General features: G+C 43.3%; 1 protein-coding gene across 4 annotated transcripts in view; it reads left to right on the top strand.

Annotated features, from left to right (window-relative positions):
* The window catches only part of LOC126284189 (guided entry of tail-anchored proteins factor 1-like), a 111,250-nt gene that overhangs the window by 54,764 nt on the left and 37,512 nt on the right, over window positions 1-18,974 (top strand). For 3 of the 4 annotated variants that reach the window (XM_049982944.1, XM_049982942.1, XM_049982943.1), the window contains exon 2: window positions 662-827. The exons of the other annotated variant lie outside the window; for it this stretch is intronic. In XM_049982944.1, coding sequence (XP_049838901.1) covers window positions 662-827 — 166 coding nt within the window. The remainder of the gene's footprint in view (window positions 1-661; window positions 828-18,974) is intronic. 4 annotated transcript variants of the gene reach the window in all.

Here is an 18,974-nt window from a genome sequence, read left to right as displayed (position 1 = left end):
ACGGCCTAACGGTGTGCGGGACCGTAGCCCAGCTTCATGCAGACGGTTGCTAATGGTCCTTGCCGATACCCCAGGAGCAACAGTGTCCCTAATTTGCTGGGAAGTGGCGGTGCGGTCCCCTACGGCACTGCGTAGGATCCTACGGTCTTGGCGTGCATCCGTGCGTTGCTGCAGTCCGGTCCCAGGTCGACGGGCACGTGCACCTTCCGCCGACCACTGGCGACAACATCGATGTACTGTGGAGACCTCACGCCCCACGTGTTGAGCAAATCGGCGGTACGTCCACCCGGCCTCCCGCATGCCCACTATACGCCCTCGCTCAAAGTCCGTCAACTGCACATACAGTTCACGTCCACGCTGTTGCGGCATGCTACCAGTGTTAAAGACTGCGATGGAGCTCCGTATGCCACGGCAAACTGGCTGACACTGACGGCGGCGGTGCACAAATGCTGCGCAGCTAGCGCCATTCGACGGCCAACACCGCGGTTCCTGGTGTGTCCGCTGTGCCATGCGTGTGATCATAGCTTGTACAGCCCTCTCGCAGTGTCCGGAGCAAGTATGGTGGGTCTGACACACCGGTGTCAATGTGTTCTTCTTTCCATTTCCAGGAGTGTATATTCCTCATATCATCAGCCTCATTAATAATATTTTCATTTAACAGCTGCTGTCCTGTATTTGTGTTGCATCAGCACATGAACGGGAACTCAAGGCTGAAGAAGCACATGTAAAAGCAGAGTTAGCAGCAATCTCAATGATCGATGAATTTGCTAAATATGCTCGAACGCAACGTAAACTTAACAAAATTCAGAATGAGTTGAAAACTGTAGGTAAGTGTTCAATATATAAAGAATACTTGTCTCTATTTTCTATGTATTAAGAAGAAGGATATTATTTGAGACATACTCAGTATAGCAGTTCTTTTTCCCTACTGCCAAAGGGAATGTACTTCTTGTTAACATATTTCTTTCTGTGCTTGAGAAAATTGTCAATTAGCAAAATAAGTCATATAATAATTGTAGCATTAAGGCAAAATACTGCAATATTTCAATACAGTTCACAATATTGATAGAGGTATGTATTGTTTCTGTCTCCACTTGAGACAGCTCCTATAAAAAGTTAAAAAGAAACTTTAGGATAGTACTGTTGTTTTTAATTAAAACCTTGTTTATGGTAAATCACATCGTGTGAGGAATCCTTATATATCTGAAATGAGTCAAGATATAGTTTGTCACTAAGACACAGCTATTAGAAACTGCCTCCGTAGTCTGCAACAGTGATGATTCATTGGTGACAAGTGGCTTATATTATATATTAAGGACAATGATTATATTCTTATTTAAACCTAAAAAGATTACAAACTTTTGTCTTTCATATTTAGAACGACAGCCTTTACTTTGGAGATGGAAAAAGAGCAGCTGATTTTCCAGTTACAATATATAGTTGTTGCTCATTTATTGCTATGAACATAACAATTATATGAATATGCTGATACCTTCAGTCCAAAGATTAGTTTGACGCAGATGTTCAGACTAGTTTATCTTATGCAAGACTCTTATCTTTGCATAGCTATTGCAATCTACAATAATTTGAAGGTGATTAGTGTATCCAAGTCTTGGTCTCCATCTAAAATTTAATTCCTCACCATCACCTCATTCAATTTGACAAAATTCCATTTATCTTATAACCCCTTTGCTATCTTTGGAAGAATTAGAATGTTATTGGCAAACCCCAAAGTTTATACTTTTTCTCACTGAACTTCAATTTTCTATTTTATGTTTTTTTCTTGGTTTTCTTTACTTCTTGCTCAGTATACAGGTTTAATCATGTACTAAATAGGCTACAAACCTGCTTCCCTTTCATGCTCTTAGGCTCTTATAGCTGCAGTCTAATTTCTGTACAAAATGTAAATAACATTGTGCTGCCTATATTTTATGCCTGCTATCGTCAGAATTTCAAAGAGTGTACACTGGTACCTATTTCTTTCTGTTTGTATGGAGACAAAGTTATAATGAACATTATTTATTCCAGTGATGAGTCCTTATGCAATTATTGCTCATTGTTGTTTAATGAATACCTTGTTGACCTTAGGTTCATTGCTCCATGCGATTCTTGTATAAAGTTAATTAGATAGTGATAGTACTCAAAGGAAGCTAGTATTTTTCCCATAGTGGTGAGAGTTGATTCTATATTCAAAACACATTGAACTGGATTTTAATGATCAGCATTCAGTTTGGTTGTTCCATTTTGATTTGTTGTCTATCTTTACACTAAGAAATTTTACACTTGGAGAGTCTCTGTCTGGTGAAGTATCATCAAATGACTAAGAAAATCTTTATTTCTGGGATCTTTGACCTCTGTGTTTACTGTCCATTTATATGAGGGTTATTTTAGTAAGAATAACACTTAAGCTGTTCGTTGTTAGCCAGTAGGCAATATATGCAGGAGAGGAAAGTGCTGAACCTCATTGAACATTAAAAATATTATTTCTTTTCCAGTTGGACATTATTTGTACTTCTCTATTACTCTCTTTTAATGTCACATGCTCAATATTTATTTCACTATAATATTGTATTGATATACCGTGCAAAAGTGCAAGACCAAATGCAAAAGTGCAAGGCCAAGAATGGCGCAATACTTATGCCTGGGAAGAGTCAGTCAGAATTCTTCCTTTGTAGCGAACATATCAGCGCTTGATGATGTATGATTCACATGTATTGTCATTGCTGTCACTACATGCTGCAAAAAGAAAAGCAGGAGGGAGCAGCTATAGGCAAAAAAGTGGCATGGAAAGTGTTCTACATATGGCCATACTACCATGCTAAGAGAAATTGCAACAGAGCCAGATGACTTGGAATTTTTTAAGGATGAAAGAGAAATCTTCCAACAAATTGGTAAACTTTGTTACACCATCTATGCACAGAAAAGATACCGTTCATGCACTCATTGGATTTCACTTTCCACAATGCTGGAAGTGATCTATAAATATGACATTTTTGTAGAGGACTGGTTGGTAATGCTGTAATGTATTTCTGCAATAAATAACTAAGGCTTTGAAACAAACAAATAAGCAGTTGCTGTGGTATTTCCTTGAGCTTAAACACTTTTGTCAAATGTTTCTACACTTAATTCTGAGTAAGTATTAAATAGGTAATCAAGCTACTCACAGCTGCTCTCAGGGGCAACAGACTGTCTGCCCTTGGCTCAAGCAGTCCTTCTGCACTGCGTTTGCAGTTACAGGCCCCATTGTTTATGCCTGACCAACCACAAATCTGGTTTGTAGTCATGAAAAACACAGTAACCGACCTACGGGCATGCTCTGCTTATAGCAGGGTACAGAGATAGACACAACGAACACATATGTCAACCCACAACAACCATCAGTTAAGAGCAGCAACAAAGAAAAAATTATCACTTCATCCGAGCTGTTACAAATACAGAGAAGCTAAACGTGCTTGAGGTGAAACCTGAACCTCCAGGATGTAATATAGAAGATCTTCCATAGTTAAAGAAAATTGCTATGGTGGTAAATCTGCTCTAAATGCCATGAAAAGAAGTATGAAGTTGGAAAAAAAAAAAGGAGCCAATACAAGGTAAAAACCAAGATTTAACAATGTCTTCCATGGAAAGGGAATTAGAACTGTTAAAATGGAAATAGAAAAATTGCAAAGGGGAGGGGCTTATCTCTGAAAATCATGTGAGGTCAAGTTTTCCACAAGTTCTGGAAATCAGGGAATTTAAGGGAAATCATGGAAAATATCAAGAACATTTGAAAAAAAATTGGAAAAATCTAGATTTTATCTCAGTAGATGAAATGGTTTGTTTACTGAGATGTCACGCATAGTCACTGGCTGGGCAGCTGAGTATGTGAGCCACTTCCCGTATCCCTCATTCTTATTGCTTCTTCCCTTTCTGCCACTCCCCTCTGCTTTCAGTCAGTGCTGCCACCACTTCTTGCTGCTAGCCTAGTGCGGATGAGAGGAAGGGAGGCGTCAGGAGAGGTTTGTTTGGATCTGATTCTCAGAGACTGTTGATGCAGGGGCCAGAGACAGCAGTCATGTGTGCACGAGTTGTGATTGAATGATTGTGTGAATGTATGTGTGCTCTTGTTTTCTGACAAAGGCTATGGCCAAAAATTTGGTTGTGAGAGTGTGATTGTCTTTTCTGTGTGCCTGTCTGCAGCTCGGTAATCATCTTTACGGTGAGTTGCAACCTATCCTCATTAGTATCGATTTTCAGAGTATTCACACAAGTTATTTATTGCATGGATTGATCACTTCGGTATCATTTTGTCAACATGGTGTCTGTGACATGCTGGCCACTTCAGTGGACTTCCCTGACAGGCCAAAACAGCAGGCCATTTCTGTGGGTATCTCTATCAGATCAGGCCTGCCAATCTGAAGCCCCAAATTTCCCACTAATGTGCAGGCCCTGCCCATCGGATCTAGTCTCAACGATCTGCCTGCAGCCCAGGTCTATTTGTGTGTGGTGTAATGTGCCAGATTTTCGTGGTTTATCTGTGGACTCAGGACTGCGGCTCCTCGGCAGGCCAGAGGCCACAGGTAATGCATTTCAGGAATTGCAGCTGTCTCACCACAAGAACATTGTACAGTGTGGCATTTTATAAGACATTTTATTTATTCTAGTACATTTTGGCACTTTGAAAGTAGATTATACACAAATCAAAAAAGTATTGCATCAGCCCCATTCCCAGAACTCCTGAAGATAAGAGTTGGATATTGTATTACGGACGCAGTCCCTTTGACTGTTTAGAGATGTCACTAAACCTTCCGAAAGGTGTAAGCGACCATCCATGAACAATGCCTATTAAATGGAGGGGGTTCAACAGCCAATAAGTTCCAATCATTCCACCAGGAAGGGGCACATGGCTCGTGTTGTCTGTAGTTCAACCATGCCTAGACAGTCAATATCAGGGTTCAATCACATCTGCATTGTTACTTTGTGCCAGGAAGGGCTCTCAGCAAGGGAAATGTCCAGGCATCTTGGAGTGAACCAAAGCGATGTTGTTTGGACATGGAGGAGGTACAGAGAGACAGGAACTGTTGATGACATGCCTCGCCCAGGCCACCCAAGGACGACTACTGCAGTGGATGACCGCTACCTATGGATTATGGCTCGGAGGAACCCTGACAGCAGTGCCACCATGTTGAATAATGCTTTTCATGCAGCCACAGTACGTCGTGTTATGACTCAAACTGTGTGCAATAGGCTGCATGGTGCGCAACTACACTCCTGACGTCCATGGCAAGGTCCATCTTTGCAACCACGACACCAGGCAGCGTGGTACAGATGGGCCCAATAACATGCCGAATGGACCACTCAGGATTGGCATCACGTTCTCTTCACCGATGAGTTCCGCATGCATATGCCTTCAACCAGACAATCATCAGAGACGTGTTTGATGGCAACCCAGCTAGGATGAACGGCTTAGACACACTGTCCAGCGAGTGCAGCAAGGTGGAGATTCCCTGCTGTTTTGGGGTGCTGTTGTGCGGGGCCGACGTATGCCATTGGTGGTCATGTACGGCACTGTAATGGCTGTACAATATGTGAAAGCCATCCTCTGACCGTTAGTTCAACCATATTGGCGAGGCATTCATGTTCATGGACAACAATTCGCACCCCCATCGTGCATATCTTGCGAATGACTTCCTTCAGGATAACAACATCATTTGACTAGAGTGGCCAGCATGTTTTCCAGATGTGAACCCTATCAAACATGCCTGGGATAGATTGAAAAGGTCTGTTTATGAACGACGTAACCCACCAAACTCTCTGAAGGATTTATGCTGAATCACCACTGACGAGTGGGACAATCTGACCAGCAGTGCCAAAACATATATTAGAAAGTATGGTTGATAAGAGAAACAAAATAGTGGCAGTCACTGGCAGTTTGTACACTATGTACTCATATGTTTTGTGAAAGAAAAACCACACAATACCTCTAAAATAATAGACATATCACAGGGGGCAATAACCGACAATAACAAACATAGTAGAACCAACATTTTATTGGCAGTCAAGTATAGTATTGGTTTACACAACTCTTCCCTGCCTTATACATTTCTTTTAAGAGGCCTACTTTCTTCTGAGGTTATTTCTCAAATCAGTGAAGATATTTTAAATATGTCTTGCAATTCCAATGACATACGTATTTTTCTCACCAAATGTGTTTTATTTTATTGAAATAAAATAACATCTCTGGTGTTACATTTGACTTGCTTTCTCAATCTAAAGTTCATAGTAAAAGATGTTGATTTTTGCTCACATATTTAGAAATACCTGAGTCGAAACAAGGCGCCCGGAGTAGACAACATTCCATTAGAACTACTGATGGCCTTTGGAGAGCCAGTCATGACAAACTCTACCAGCTGGTAAGCAAGATGTATGAGACAGGCGAAATACCCTCAGACTTCAAGAAGAATATAATAATTCCAATCCCAAAGAAAGCAGGTGCTGACAGATGTGAAAATTACCGAACTATCAGTTTAATAAGTCACAGCTGCAAAATAATAACGCGAATTCTTTACAGACGAATGGAAAAACTGGTAGATGCGGACCTCGGGGAGGATCAGTTTGGATTCCGTCGAAATGTTGGAACACGTGAAGCAATATTGACCTTACGACTTATCTTAGAAGAAAGATTAAGAAAAGGGAAACCTACGTTTCTAACATTTGTAGACTTAGAGAGAGCTTTTGACAATGTTGACTGGAATACTCTCTTTCAAATTCTGAAAGTGGCAGGGGTAAAATACAGGGAGCGAAAGGCTATATACAATTTGTACAGAAACCAGATGGCAGTTACTAGAGTCGAGGGGCATGAAAGGGAAGCAGTGGTTGGGAAAGGAGTGAGACAGGGTTGTAGCCTCTCCCCGATGTTATTCAATCTGTATATTGAGCAAGCAGTAAAGGAAACAAAAGAAAAATTTGGAGTAGGTATTAAAATTCATGGAGAAGAAATAAAAACTTTGAGGTTCGCCAATGACATTGTAATTCTGTCAGAGACAGCAAAGGACTTGGAAGAGCAGTTGAACGGAATGGACAGTGTCTTGAAAGGAGGATATAAGATGAACATCAACAAAAGCAAAATGAGGATAATGGAATGTAGTCAAATTAAATCGGGTGATGCTGAGGGAATAAAATTAGGAAATGAGACACTTAAAGTAGTAAATGAGTTTTGCTATTTAGGAAGTAAAATAACTGTTGATAGTCGAAGTAGAGAGGATATAAAATGTAGACTGGCAATGGCAAGGAAAGCGTTTCTGAAGAAGAGAAATTTGTTAACATCGAATATAGATTTATGTATCAGGAAGTTGTTTCTGAAAGTATTTGTTTGGAGTGTAGCCATGTATGGAAGTGAATCATGGACGATAACTAGTTTGGACAAGAAGAGAAAAAGCTTTCGAAATGTGGTGCGACAGAAGAATGCTGAAGATAAGGTGGATAGATCACGTAACTAATGAGGAGGTATTGAATAGGATTGGGGAGAAGAGAAGTTTGTGGCACAACTTGACTAGAAGAAGGGATCGGTTAGTAGGACATTTTCTGAGGCATCAAGGAATCACCAGTTTAGTATTGGAGGGCAGCGTGGAGGGTAAAAATCGTAGAGGGAGACCAAGAGATGGATACACTAAGCAGATTCAAAAGGATGTAGGTTGCAGTAGGTACTGGGAGATGAAGAAGCTTGCACAGGATAGAGTAGCATGGAGAGCTGCATCAAACCAGTCTCAGGACTGAAGACAACAACAGCATTTAGAAATACAGAAGTCTTTACATTCTTTTCTCAACTTATGCCTTGAGATCTCAAAATTTGTCCCCCCAGGGGGCCAACAACTCTTTTGTGGGTGCATGGGTGGCGCTCATGGGTCCCTTAGCTACTGCAGCCTTTATTCTTTTCTGGGCTACTTTCCCTTCCCCTTCCTTCTCCTTAGCTGACCATCTTCCTTTCCCTTTGCCCCTGCCATTCCTTCTCTTGGTGTTCTTCTTTATGTCGACCTGACTATTCTCATGACTTTGCTTCGTCTTGTGATATTGGTTGGTTGCTTTTCCTCCTCCTTTTTGGCTTTTATTTTTTGGTTCCCCCAAGGGGTGTCTGACCTTCATCTCTAAATTTGAAATCTGTAGTGCGAGCCAGATGGGAAAGAACTCCCTTTGGCTTGGATTCCTCTCCTCCTCCTCCTCCTCTCCCTCTCCCTCTCCCTCTCCTTTCTCCCCCTCCTTTCTCCCCCTTCTCATCCCTCCCCACCAAAACCCTTTTGCCCCCATGCTAGATCACCATCTAGGTAGAAATACAGAAGTCTTTACATTCTTTTCTCAACTTATGCCTTGAGATCTCACCATGTGGTGAACCTGTTATGTACCTATCTGGCTAAGCCTCTGATCCCACAGGAGTCACACTGCCAGTACCTGCGCAGTGAACACCTTGTGCCAACCTAGGAGTGGTTGCCAATCTTTTCGGGGCATTGTAACTCGTGGCAACAACCGTCCTGCCAGGCGGCCATTGCTGTGGCTCCCACAATACGACCACCTGTTCGGAGTGGGTATTGCAACGGTGGACGTTTGGCACATGAAATGTGTTAAACACTCTCGCTGCTCTACTGCGGCTGTGTCTCTTCCGTAATGTAGTTCTGTCTCAGTTCCTGTTTTTGCCTTTCCAGCCTGGGAGGAGGGCCACACTTGCCGACTTGAGTGAGGCCTTTTCCATGGTTCCTGGTCTGTACCAGGACTGACAGTGAGACTTTTGCCACCACCAAACCCATTTTCTTTGTGGAACATACTGAGGACAAGTTCGGCGAAGTTTGAGTCATTAAGCAAGATGAGCTCTGGCTCTCTCCTTATAAAGACAACTTCTGCCAGTCAGCCAGCGTCCCTCAGTGCCTGCAACTGTTTAGGAGACAACCTCATTGCTATTGCTCCTCACAAGTCTCTCAGTATGACACAGGATGTAATTTTCCATAGGGACCTTCTCCTTGAGTTCGATGATGAACTTATGGCTAATCTGGAACAATATGGCATTCATTTTGTGTGGCATGTCCAGAAAGGCCCTAAGGACCATCTCATAGACATTGGTGCTTTCATCATGGCATTTGAGGGGGATACCCTGCCTGAGAAGGTCAGGGCAACGATGTACAGATGTGATGTGAAACCCTACATTCCACCTACCATGCATTACTTCCATTGTCTCAAGTTTGGCCCCATGTCCTCGCAATGCAATGCCATACCCATCTGTGGTGACTGTGGCTACCCTCTTCATGTGGGGAGCCCTTGCACCCTACCACCTAATTGTGTAAACTGATCTGGTCTCCATTCTTCCCACTCACTGGAACGTACAGTGTACATGAAGGAAAAAAGAATTCAGGAAACAAAGACCCTTGACCTTCACAGCTACTTTGAAGTCTGGAAGAAATTTGACAGACTTCACCCTGTAAATCTCTCATATACGTATGTCTCAGTTATGCCTTCCCCTCCTCACCCCTCCCCCTTACCCCCATCCTGCCCCCCTTCCGTTTCCTCACCCTCGGCAGCTCCCATCCCTTTCCCTCCAGGAACCGCGCTCCTCCTCTTCCTCCGACATGGAAGACATCCTCTCCTCTGGCTCCTGCTGGAGATGGGGCTCCATCTCAGAATACCCCTCCCTGGTGTTCTCAGGACAGGAAGCTTGTGTTCAGGCTAGAGGAGAGACACGCGCTCTGAGGGCCCCAGAGCCACTCGCTCTCTGTCCGATCCCGATATCACCACCATCTATTCTCTCTGAGGAAGAAGAAGAAGAAGCAGAACATGTCAAAAGTTGAAGCTTCCGCAGCTTTCTGGGGGGCTTGAATCTCTTCACCTCATACTGAATCGAGACTCAGTGTTTATGGATGTCACACCATCCTCATTGGTGGAGACCACCGACCAAGTTACTTGACCTTCCCTCAACTTCGATATGACTCACCTGGACTCTCACCACATGATAATCCAGTGGAATTGCAATAGAAATTATCGCCACCTCCCAGAAATACAATGCCTTATTTCCTCCTACTATTCATTCTGTCTTGCTCTTCATGAAACTCACTTTTGTGATGATCACTTACTAAAGTTTTGTGTTATTGAGCATTCTCTTGGAATTGTGCCTGCCCTGGGATAGCGTCTGGAGGGGTTTGCATGTGGGTTTGCACCAATATCATTAGTGACTGGATACCCCTTCATACCAGCTTGGAAACAATAGCAGTTAGAGTGCAGACGACTATGGCAATCAGCATTTGCAACATCAACCTCCCTCCAGGTAGGTCGCTTCCTTATGTTGAACTGTTTACCTTAATACAGCAACTCCTACCCCCGTATTTCCTCCTTGGGGACTTCAATGCATACCATCCCTCTGTGTGGGAGTGCCGCTACATTCAGCAGGGTCTTCTACATGATGAACTTACTACAGACTTTGAATAGTGTCTCCTCAATGATGGTTCCCCTACCCACTTCAGTGCCACTCATGGAACCTTTACTGCTGTCGATTTCACAGTCTCCTCCTCTGCTCTCATGGCTTGCCTATATTGGTCACCCCGTGATGATCTTTGTGACAGTGACCACTTTCCAGTGATTCTGTCATTCCCCTGCCACCGTCAGGCAGACAGGCCCCCCATGCTGGGCAATCCGCAGGGCCAATTGGCCTTTATATATGTCTGCTGTGCACTTCGACACCTCTCTCACGAACTGCATTGATGCGGTAGTACAAGGTATTTCTGCCACTATTCTTCATGGTGCTGGTACTGCTGTCCCCCTATCTACAGGTCCCCTAATCATCGACCAGTACTATGGTGGAGCAAGGACATAACAGTTGCTTTCCAGGATTGCCAACAGGCACTGCAACGATTTAAATGATATCCTTCACAGACCATCCTCCTCACTTTTAAGTGTCTCTGTGCTAAGGCTTGTTACCTTATTAAGCAGACTAAAAAGGAATGCTCGCTATGATTCCTCCCTGGGGCATATGGCTCTTCATCGCAGGTTTGGTTCAAGCTCTGTAGCCTTCTGGGCCACCAGCGACAGGCAGCTGTCCTGTGGCGTATCCTCTGAGGTGCTCTGTCTACTGATCCATTGGTCCTTGCAGAACACCTCGTGACACACTTTTCAACAGCATCAGTGTTCTCTTCCTATACTGCCATCTTTCTCCAGCAGAAACACAGAGCTGTTTCAACCCTCACCAAGCTGAACCCTATAATGAACCCATCACTAATGGGAGTTCTTGCAGACTCTTACCGCTTCACAGACACGGCCCCAAGCTCAGATTCCATCCACAACCAGATGATCCAACACTTGGACATTACACAAACACAATATCTACTCAGGATGTTTAGCCACATTTGGGTCACATGTGCCTTTGCCTCACAACAGTGTGGCAGTATAGTTATCCCCGTCCTTAAGCCTGGGAGGAACCCAACAACAGCTCCTGCCCAATTAGCTCGATGAACATACTTTGTAAACTGCTTGAGAGGATGGTTAGTTTCCGATTATGTTGGGTACTTGAATTTTGGGGCCTTTTGTCTCCATATCAGTGTGGCTTCTGGGAAGGATGATCTCCAACACTGACAATTTACTCAGATTTGAAACTGCAGTCTGACTGGAATTTACTAACTGTCGGCACCTTGTCAACGTCTTCTTTGACACACACAAGGCATATGACATGGCTTGGCACCATCGTATTTTAGTTACCTCTCCCCCATGACGGGCTGTCGCAGCCCCCTTCCAATTTTTATTCTTGATTTTTTTTATCCCAGTGGCTCTTCCAGGTTTCAGTTGGCACTTCACTCAGCACCCTTCGGATTCAGGAGAATGGCATCCCATAGGGTTCTGTATTAAGTGTCACACTCTTCCTCATAGCCATCAGTGGGATTGTAACCTCTGTTGGCCCTCAGGCAACCCTGCTTTGTATGCTGACAATTTTTGCATCTAGTGCAGATTCCACTTGGTAGTGTCTGCTGAGTGCCAGCTTTAAGGGGCCGTCCGACAGACCTCTGCATGGGCTGTCTCCCATGGCTTCCAATTTTCTCATTATGCATTTTTGTCATCAATTCATAGTACACCCTGATCCAGAACTTTATGTAGGCGACCATACCGTAGATGTTACAGCACAATCCCGTTTCTTGGGCCCTTTTTTCTTTATGAAAAGCTGACATGGCTGCCCCATTTTGCCGCCTGAAGACGAAATGCACGCGGAAGCTTAATGCTCTCTGCCTCCTGGCTCGCACATCTTGGGATGCAGACCATGCTACTCTATCTTTACAGTGCTCTCTGGTCTTGTCCAGATTAGATTATGGAAGTCAGGTTTATGGCTCAGTGACTCCTTCCGCTCTGAAAATACTTGATCTTGTTCACCATTGTGGGGTGTGTCTGGCTATTGGTACCTTTCACATTAGTTCTGTTGACAATCTCCTCCCGGAAGCAGGATTTCCCCTCTACAAATATGACAAAGCCAACTCCTGGTTTCCTACATAATCACCATTTGCAGATTCCCTGACCATTCTGTGTATCCTGTCCTGTTTGGAAGTGACGGATGTCTTACTCCTGATCACTGCCCATGGGTGGGATTGCCAGTTGGAATGTGTCTCACTTCCCTCTGTTGGGATCTCCATCTCGATTCACTGAAATGTGCTCTGTGTATTTCCCCCTCACACCCCCTCTTGGATGGGGCATAGACCACGGATTAGGACCGGCCTATTCAAGGGTCCTAAGGTCTCTTTCGCCCCTATGGTCTTTTGGCATCTTGTACTTTGCATCCTGAAAGAGTTCCAGGGTGCTACCATTTTCTACACTGATGGTTCTAAGATAACAGACAAGGCAGGTTACACTTTCACGTCTCCTACTGGCTTAGAACACCATTTATACACCATTTATTGCCAGAATCGTGTAGTTGTTCACAGCAGAGCTGCTAGCCGTTACCAGGACCCTCCATTTTGTTACATAGGCCTCCCTACACAGTGTTTTAATATGTACTGACTCATTGAGCAGCCTGCTACTCTCGTCATCCTTTGGTCTCTGCAGTCCATGACCACTTCTCCTTCCTTGGCTGTGACACCTGCTTATTTGTCTTTCTCTGAGTCCCAAGTCCTGTGGGTACCCAAGGGAATGAACGGGCTGACTGTTTGGCTAGATAAGCTGATACTCAAGCTCCATTCCCTTTCATGATTCCAACTGCGGATATGCAGATCTATGTTAGATCTCTCTTTGCCCGAAAGTTGAATGACATTTGGTGTGCTACTGCTCTCAGTAATAAACTTCGTACAATCAAGGAGACTGCTGTACTTTGATGCTCTTCCTTTTGCTCCTCTTGGAAGGAGTCCATTGCTGCACTTCAGTTCTCTTCCTTCCACTCCTCTCAGAAGGAGTCCACTGCTTTATACCATCTATACATTGGTCATACCAGGCTCACCCATTGTGTCCTCCTGGGTAATGAACCACTGCCACAGTGTAGTTGTGGAACCAGACTGACAATATCTCACATACTGAAAGAATGTCTCCTTCATGCTAAGTATACTCTTCCTTAATTTTATTATCAGTAGACAATTCACAGATGGTTGAACTGGTCCTCACTTTCCTCTGTGAAAGTGGTTATTTCCAGATATAAGGTTTTTCTCTACTCCTGGAGCAGAGACAGGATGGTTGGGTTGGGGCCTCTCTTCACGTTTTCTCAATGTGGGTCCCCATGACCACTCCCCCTTGTAAAATTTTTTTTCCAGTTTTTAGATTTGGTCTAACCTTTTATGCCTTTTTTAACTCCCTTGTCTTATACTTTGACTCCCCTGAGTGGATCCATCCACTTTTAGCTGACCCTCTTTCCTCTGTTAGTAACTTTGGAATTGTGGGACTGATGATCTCACCATTTGGCCCCAGAAACCCTCTCAATTAATCAATCAGTTAGTCTCAAAATTTGACAGGGAAAAATGCTAAAACATGTCTGGAAAATAGAGAAATGTCAGGGAGTTTCACTTGGGGAAACTCATGGCAACCCTGGAGGTTGAGGAAGTGAAGTCTTCTGATTGATTTACGGATACCGGCTCAGAATTGCAGTGTCAGACACAACAATGTACACCATGTCCGTAGATCTGACCAACCCATTTTGCAACTTGTCCACAGAATTGTCGCAAAACATTTGCTTTCGTGCCAAGGGATGCCAATATCGTCAGCAACCAGTGCAACCATCACACAGCATGAGTTATGGCTCGTCTTCCATCAGCAGAACATTTGACAGCAAAGTCCTGCTTGACAGCAAAGTCCTGCAGAAGATTGCATCCACCACAAGGCGGCACTAATGGTGCTCAGATATGTCGCTGGCCGCACAGAACTATTTTCTCCCACCCGACACGTGCTGCAAGTAGTTCGCCACATATCCTGCCACCCAGTAAGTGTTTAGGCTGACACACTACCCACAGTCAGCCACTTCCGTCATAGTGAGTGGACTGAGCTGGGTGTTGAGTACATTGGTACTTCTTCAGTGAGGGACTCACTCTCTACGTGCCATCAGCCGTAAAGAATGCTGTCACGCTGCTCACTCTTAGTACTTGACTTTGCTAGGCGTTGTGATACTTAGGACAATGTTATTTTTTTACTTACTGTTTCCTTGTATGGTTGTCAGGTGATTTGGATTTGACGACTTGAGTCAAGTGCAGTGTGGCACTGATCTAATTTTCCAAGATTGTTTTTTTCTGAACAAGTGTCGTGTTCCAGACTTAAGACCACACAAGTAAAGTATCGTGGCAGTGTTTTTGTTATTAAGTTTGGGAGTCCTGTTTAGGTAGTACTTCATACAAAAGTGCAATAAATGCAAACTTTTATTAACATAGTTATTTATCTGGAACTGCAAGTAAACTTTCAAGTTTTGTTAAATGCTATCTGGGCTTCTTTTGTGGAAATATCCTCAATCAAAGGATACTTCAGCATATAACATAAAAAGCACATATTTGAAGAAATGCTCCAAGCTGGAAAACCCATCATTCCAACAGCCCTTGATTTTCACCTTTGCTTCTCGTTCACAATAAAGATGGCTTTTGGTGTCTCTGTGGGGATTACTGCACTTTAAACACCTAGATAGTTCCAAACAGGTACCTTATGCTAAACATTCAAGGTTTTACATGTACTTTAGCTGGTGGAAAATTTTACTGCAAATACTAGTGCCAAATACTTGTGCACAGCCAAATACTTGTGCCACTTTGTGAACTCCTGAAGATGGTGGTAGTTGTGCTCTTTGACAAATTTTAATTTTTATTTATGGCATTTGGTCTCAAAATGCCACACAGACATCACAAAGTTTTATGAATGAAGTGTTAAAGGTACTCCCATTTTGCTTCCTATACCTTGATGACATTCAAGTGTTCTCACCAAATGTATGATGACACGAACAACATGCGTAGGAAACACAATGGCAGTTGTGTGACTGTGGCATAGTACTAAATGGAGAGAAGTGTGTCATTGGGAAAGTGACCTCACCTTCCTAGGACATATGATTTCAACTGATAGCAGTTGTTCATTACTTTTACCTGTGATCTTCAGGTGAGCATAACTAGTGCAGTGATCTTTGCTCGCCCAGTGCCAATTTGTGCTCCTAGCAATATTCATTGATGTTAACCAAACAGAAATATGTGCAATGGATCGATCAACATTGGCAACCGTTAAATTTTCTTTCAAAAGTAGCAACCAGCACAGCACACCAGTGATGGGTGCTCCTCCTGGCAGTTCAGATGTATAGAGTTTGTCAGCCAGTTTACGATGGATGTGCATCACATAAAAGGAGCAGATAATGTTGGTGCTGATTACTTTTTGGATGCCGGTAGTTTGGCAAATGCTGTGGACTACAAGAACTTGCCAGCACTCAGACTGCAGATTCGCAACTACGGCATTTATTGTCTGACCCTTCCACAGGACTGTGACTCACCCAGATCTCAATGCTAGGCACCAAATTGTCACTATTGTGCGACATCTCCTAGCAGAATCAAAGGCTCTGCATTTTGCCAAAATTTCACAAAGCTGCTTTTGGCATTGCTCACAATCTGTCACATCCAGGAGCAAACACAATCATCAAGTTACTGACACATAGTTCTGTTTGTCCATCAATTACAAAAGATGCTTGGTGCTTGGGCTCATTCGTATATTCAACGTCAACTACCCAAAATGAAATGGCACATATGCGCTGACATTCGGCAGTTTCAAGGTTCTAAGCCATGTCCACGTTCATCTTGTAGACTCTCTTCCAGCATTGGACAGCTACTGATACATTCCACAGCAGTTGACGGGTGTACTCAGTGGGCAGAAGCTACACCCTCACAGAAGTTTCTGTCGAGACATCTACATCTACATCTACATCCGTACTCCGCAAGCCACCTGACGGTGTGTGGCGGAGGGTACCCTGAGTACCTCTATTGGTTCTCCCTTCTATTCCAGTCTCGTATTGTACGTGGAAAGAAGGATTGTCGGTATGCTTCTGTGTGGGCTCTAATCTCTCTGATTTTATCCTCATGGTCTCTTTGCGAGATATACGTAGGAGGGAGCAATATACTGCTTGACTCTTCGGTGAAGGTATGTTCTCGAAACTTTAACAAAAGCCCGTACCGAGCTACTGAGCGTCTCTCCTGTAGAGTCTTCCACTGGAGTTTATCTATCATCTCCGTAACGCTTTCGCAATTACTAAAGCAAAGACTATAATTACAACCTCGTTAGTATGATTTCATGGGGCTGACTGTGGAAATTTTGGTTTTGTTTTGCTTTGGAGGGGGTGGGGGGGTGGAACTGGGTTCATACGCACTTAAGTCAAGACTGGAAATGATCACAATTTGCTGTCCATAAAAATGAAGATTAACCTCAAATTCACCAAGAAGAATGGATAAGGAAGCACTTTGGGAACTCGGTTAGCTTGTAAGACCAAACTCGAAAATACCAGTCTTGATAAGGAAGCACCGGTATTAAAAACATGGGACTAAATGGAGAAGTATGTTTCCTTGTCACTTCCGACATCAGAATGACCACAAAGTGCAAAACATTCCTGGGATATCAATGTTTTCACTATAGGTAACTGAGGAGAGAAGCAGTCTGAAGAAAACTGGTATCCACAATACCCAGGATCAAGGCAGGTATAAGAACCTATGCTGAGAAATACAATGGAATTGTAGAAAAGACAGGTCACACTTCAGTAGCAGTATCTGTGGTGAAATAGAATAATATTGCAAGCAAATCAAGTATGTGATCTCTTCAAAAAAATTAATAGCATCACAACCAGTGAATTTAATTTTTGTACATGGAAGGCCCTCCTCCCATGAACCATGGACCTTGCCGTTGGTGGGGAGGCTTGTGTGTCTCTGTGATACAGATAGCCGTACCGTAGGTGCAACCACAACGGAGGGGTATCTGTTGAGAGGCCAGACAAACGTGTGGTTCCTGAAGAGGGGCAGCAGCCTTTTCAGTAGTTTCAAGGGCAACAGTCTGGATGATTGACTGATCTGACCTTGTAACAATAAGCAAAACGGCCTTGCTGTGCTGGTACTGCGAACGGCTGAAAGCAAGGGGAAACTACGGCCGTAATTTTTCCCGAGGGCATGCAGCTTTACTGTATGATTAAATTATGATGGTGTCCTCTCGGGTAAAATATTCCGGAGGTAAAACAGTCCCCCATTCGGATCTCCGGGCGGGGACTACCCAAGAGGATATTGTTATCAGGCGAAAGAAAACTGGTGTTCTACGGATCGGAGTGTGGAATGTCAGATCCCTTTATTGGGCAGGTAGGTTAGAAAATTTAAAAAGGGAAATGGATAGGTTAAAGTTAGATATAGTGGGAATTAGTGAAGTTCTGTGGCAGGAGGAACAAGACTTTTGGTCAGGTGACTACAGGGTTATAAACACAAAATCAAATAGGGGTAATGCAGGAGTAGGTTTAATAATGAGTAGGAAAATAGGAATGCGGGTAAGCTACTACAAACAGCATAGTGAACACGTTATTGTGGCCAAGATAGATACGAAGCCCACACCTACTACAGTAGTATAACTTTATATGCCAACTAGCTCTGCAGATGACGAAGAAATTGAAGAAATGTATGATGAAGTAAAAGAAATTATTCAGATAGTGAAGGGAGGCGAAAATTTAATAGTCATGGGTGACTGGAATTTGAGTGTAAGAAAAGGGAGAGAAGTAAAAGTAGTAGATGGATATGGATTGGTCCTAAGAAATGAAAGAGGAAGCCACTTGGTAGAATTCTGCACAGAGCACAAATTAATCATAGCGAACACTTGGTTTAAGAATCATGAATGAAGGTTGTATACATGGAAGAACCCTGGAGATACTAAAAGGTATCAGACAGATTATATAATGGTAAGACAGAGATTTAGGAACCAGGTTTTAAATTGTAAGACATTTCCAGGGGCAGATGTGGACTCTGACCACAATCTATTGGTTATGACCTGTAGATTAAAACAAAAGAAACTGCAAAAAGGTGGGAATTTAAGGAGATGGGACCTGGATAAACTGAAAGAACCAGTGGGTGTACAGAGTTTCAGGGAGAGCATAAGGGAACAATTGACAGGAATGGGGGAAAAAATACAGTAGAAGAAGAATGGGTAGCTTTGAGGGATGAAGTAGTGAAGGCAGCAGAGAAACAAGTAGGTAAAAAGACGAGGGCTAGTAGAAATCCTTGGGTAACAGAAGAAATATTGAATTTACTTGATGAAAGGGGAAAATATAAAAATGCAGTAAATGAAGCAGGCAAAAAGGAATACAGACGCCTCAAAAATGAGATCGACAGGAAGTGCAAAATGGCTAAGAAGCTATGGCTAGAGGATAAATGTAAAGATGTAGAAGCATATATCACTAGGGGTAAGATAGATACTGCCTACAGGAAAATTAAAGAGACCTTTGGAGAAAAGAGAACCACTTGTATCAATATCAAGAGTTCTGATGGAAACCCAGTTCTAAGCAAAGAAGGGAAAGCAGAAAGGTGGAA

This window comes from Schistocerca gregaria, chromosome 8 (genome assembly GCF_023897955.1).
Source record: "Schistocerca gregaria isolate iqSchGreg1 chromosome 8, iqSchGreg1.2, whole genome shotgun sequence".
In the NCBI taxonomy this organism is placed as follows: domain Eukaryota; kingdom Metazoa; phylum Arthropoda; class Insecta; order Orthoptera; family Acrididae; genus Schistocerca; species Schistocerca gregaria.
The sequence above is the reverse complement of the archived record's forward strand: the minus strand, read 5'-3'. Positions and strand labels throughout refer to the sequence as shown.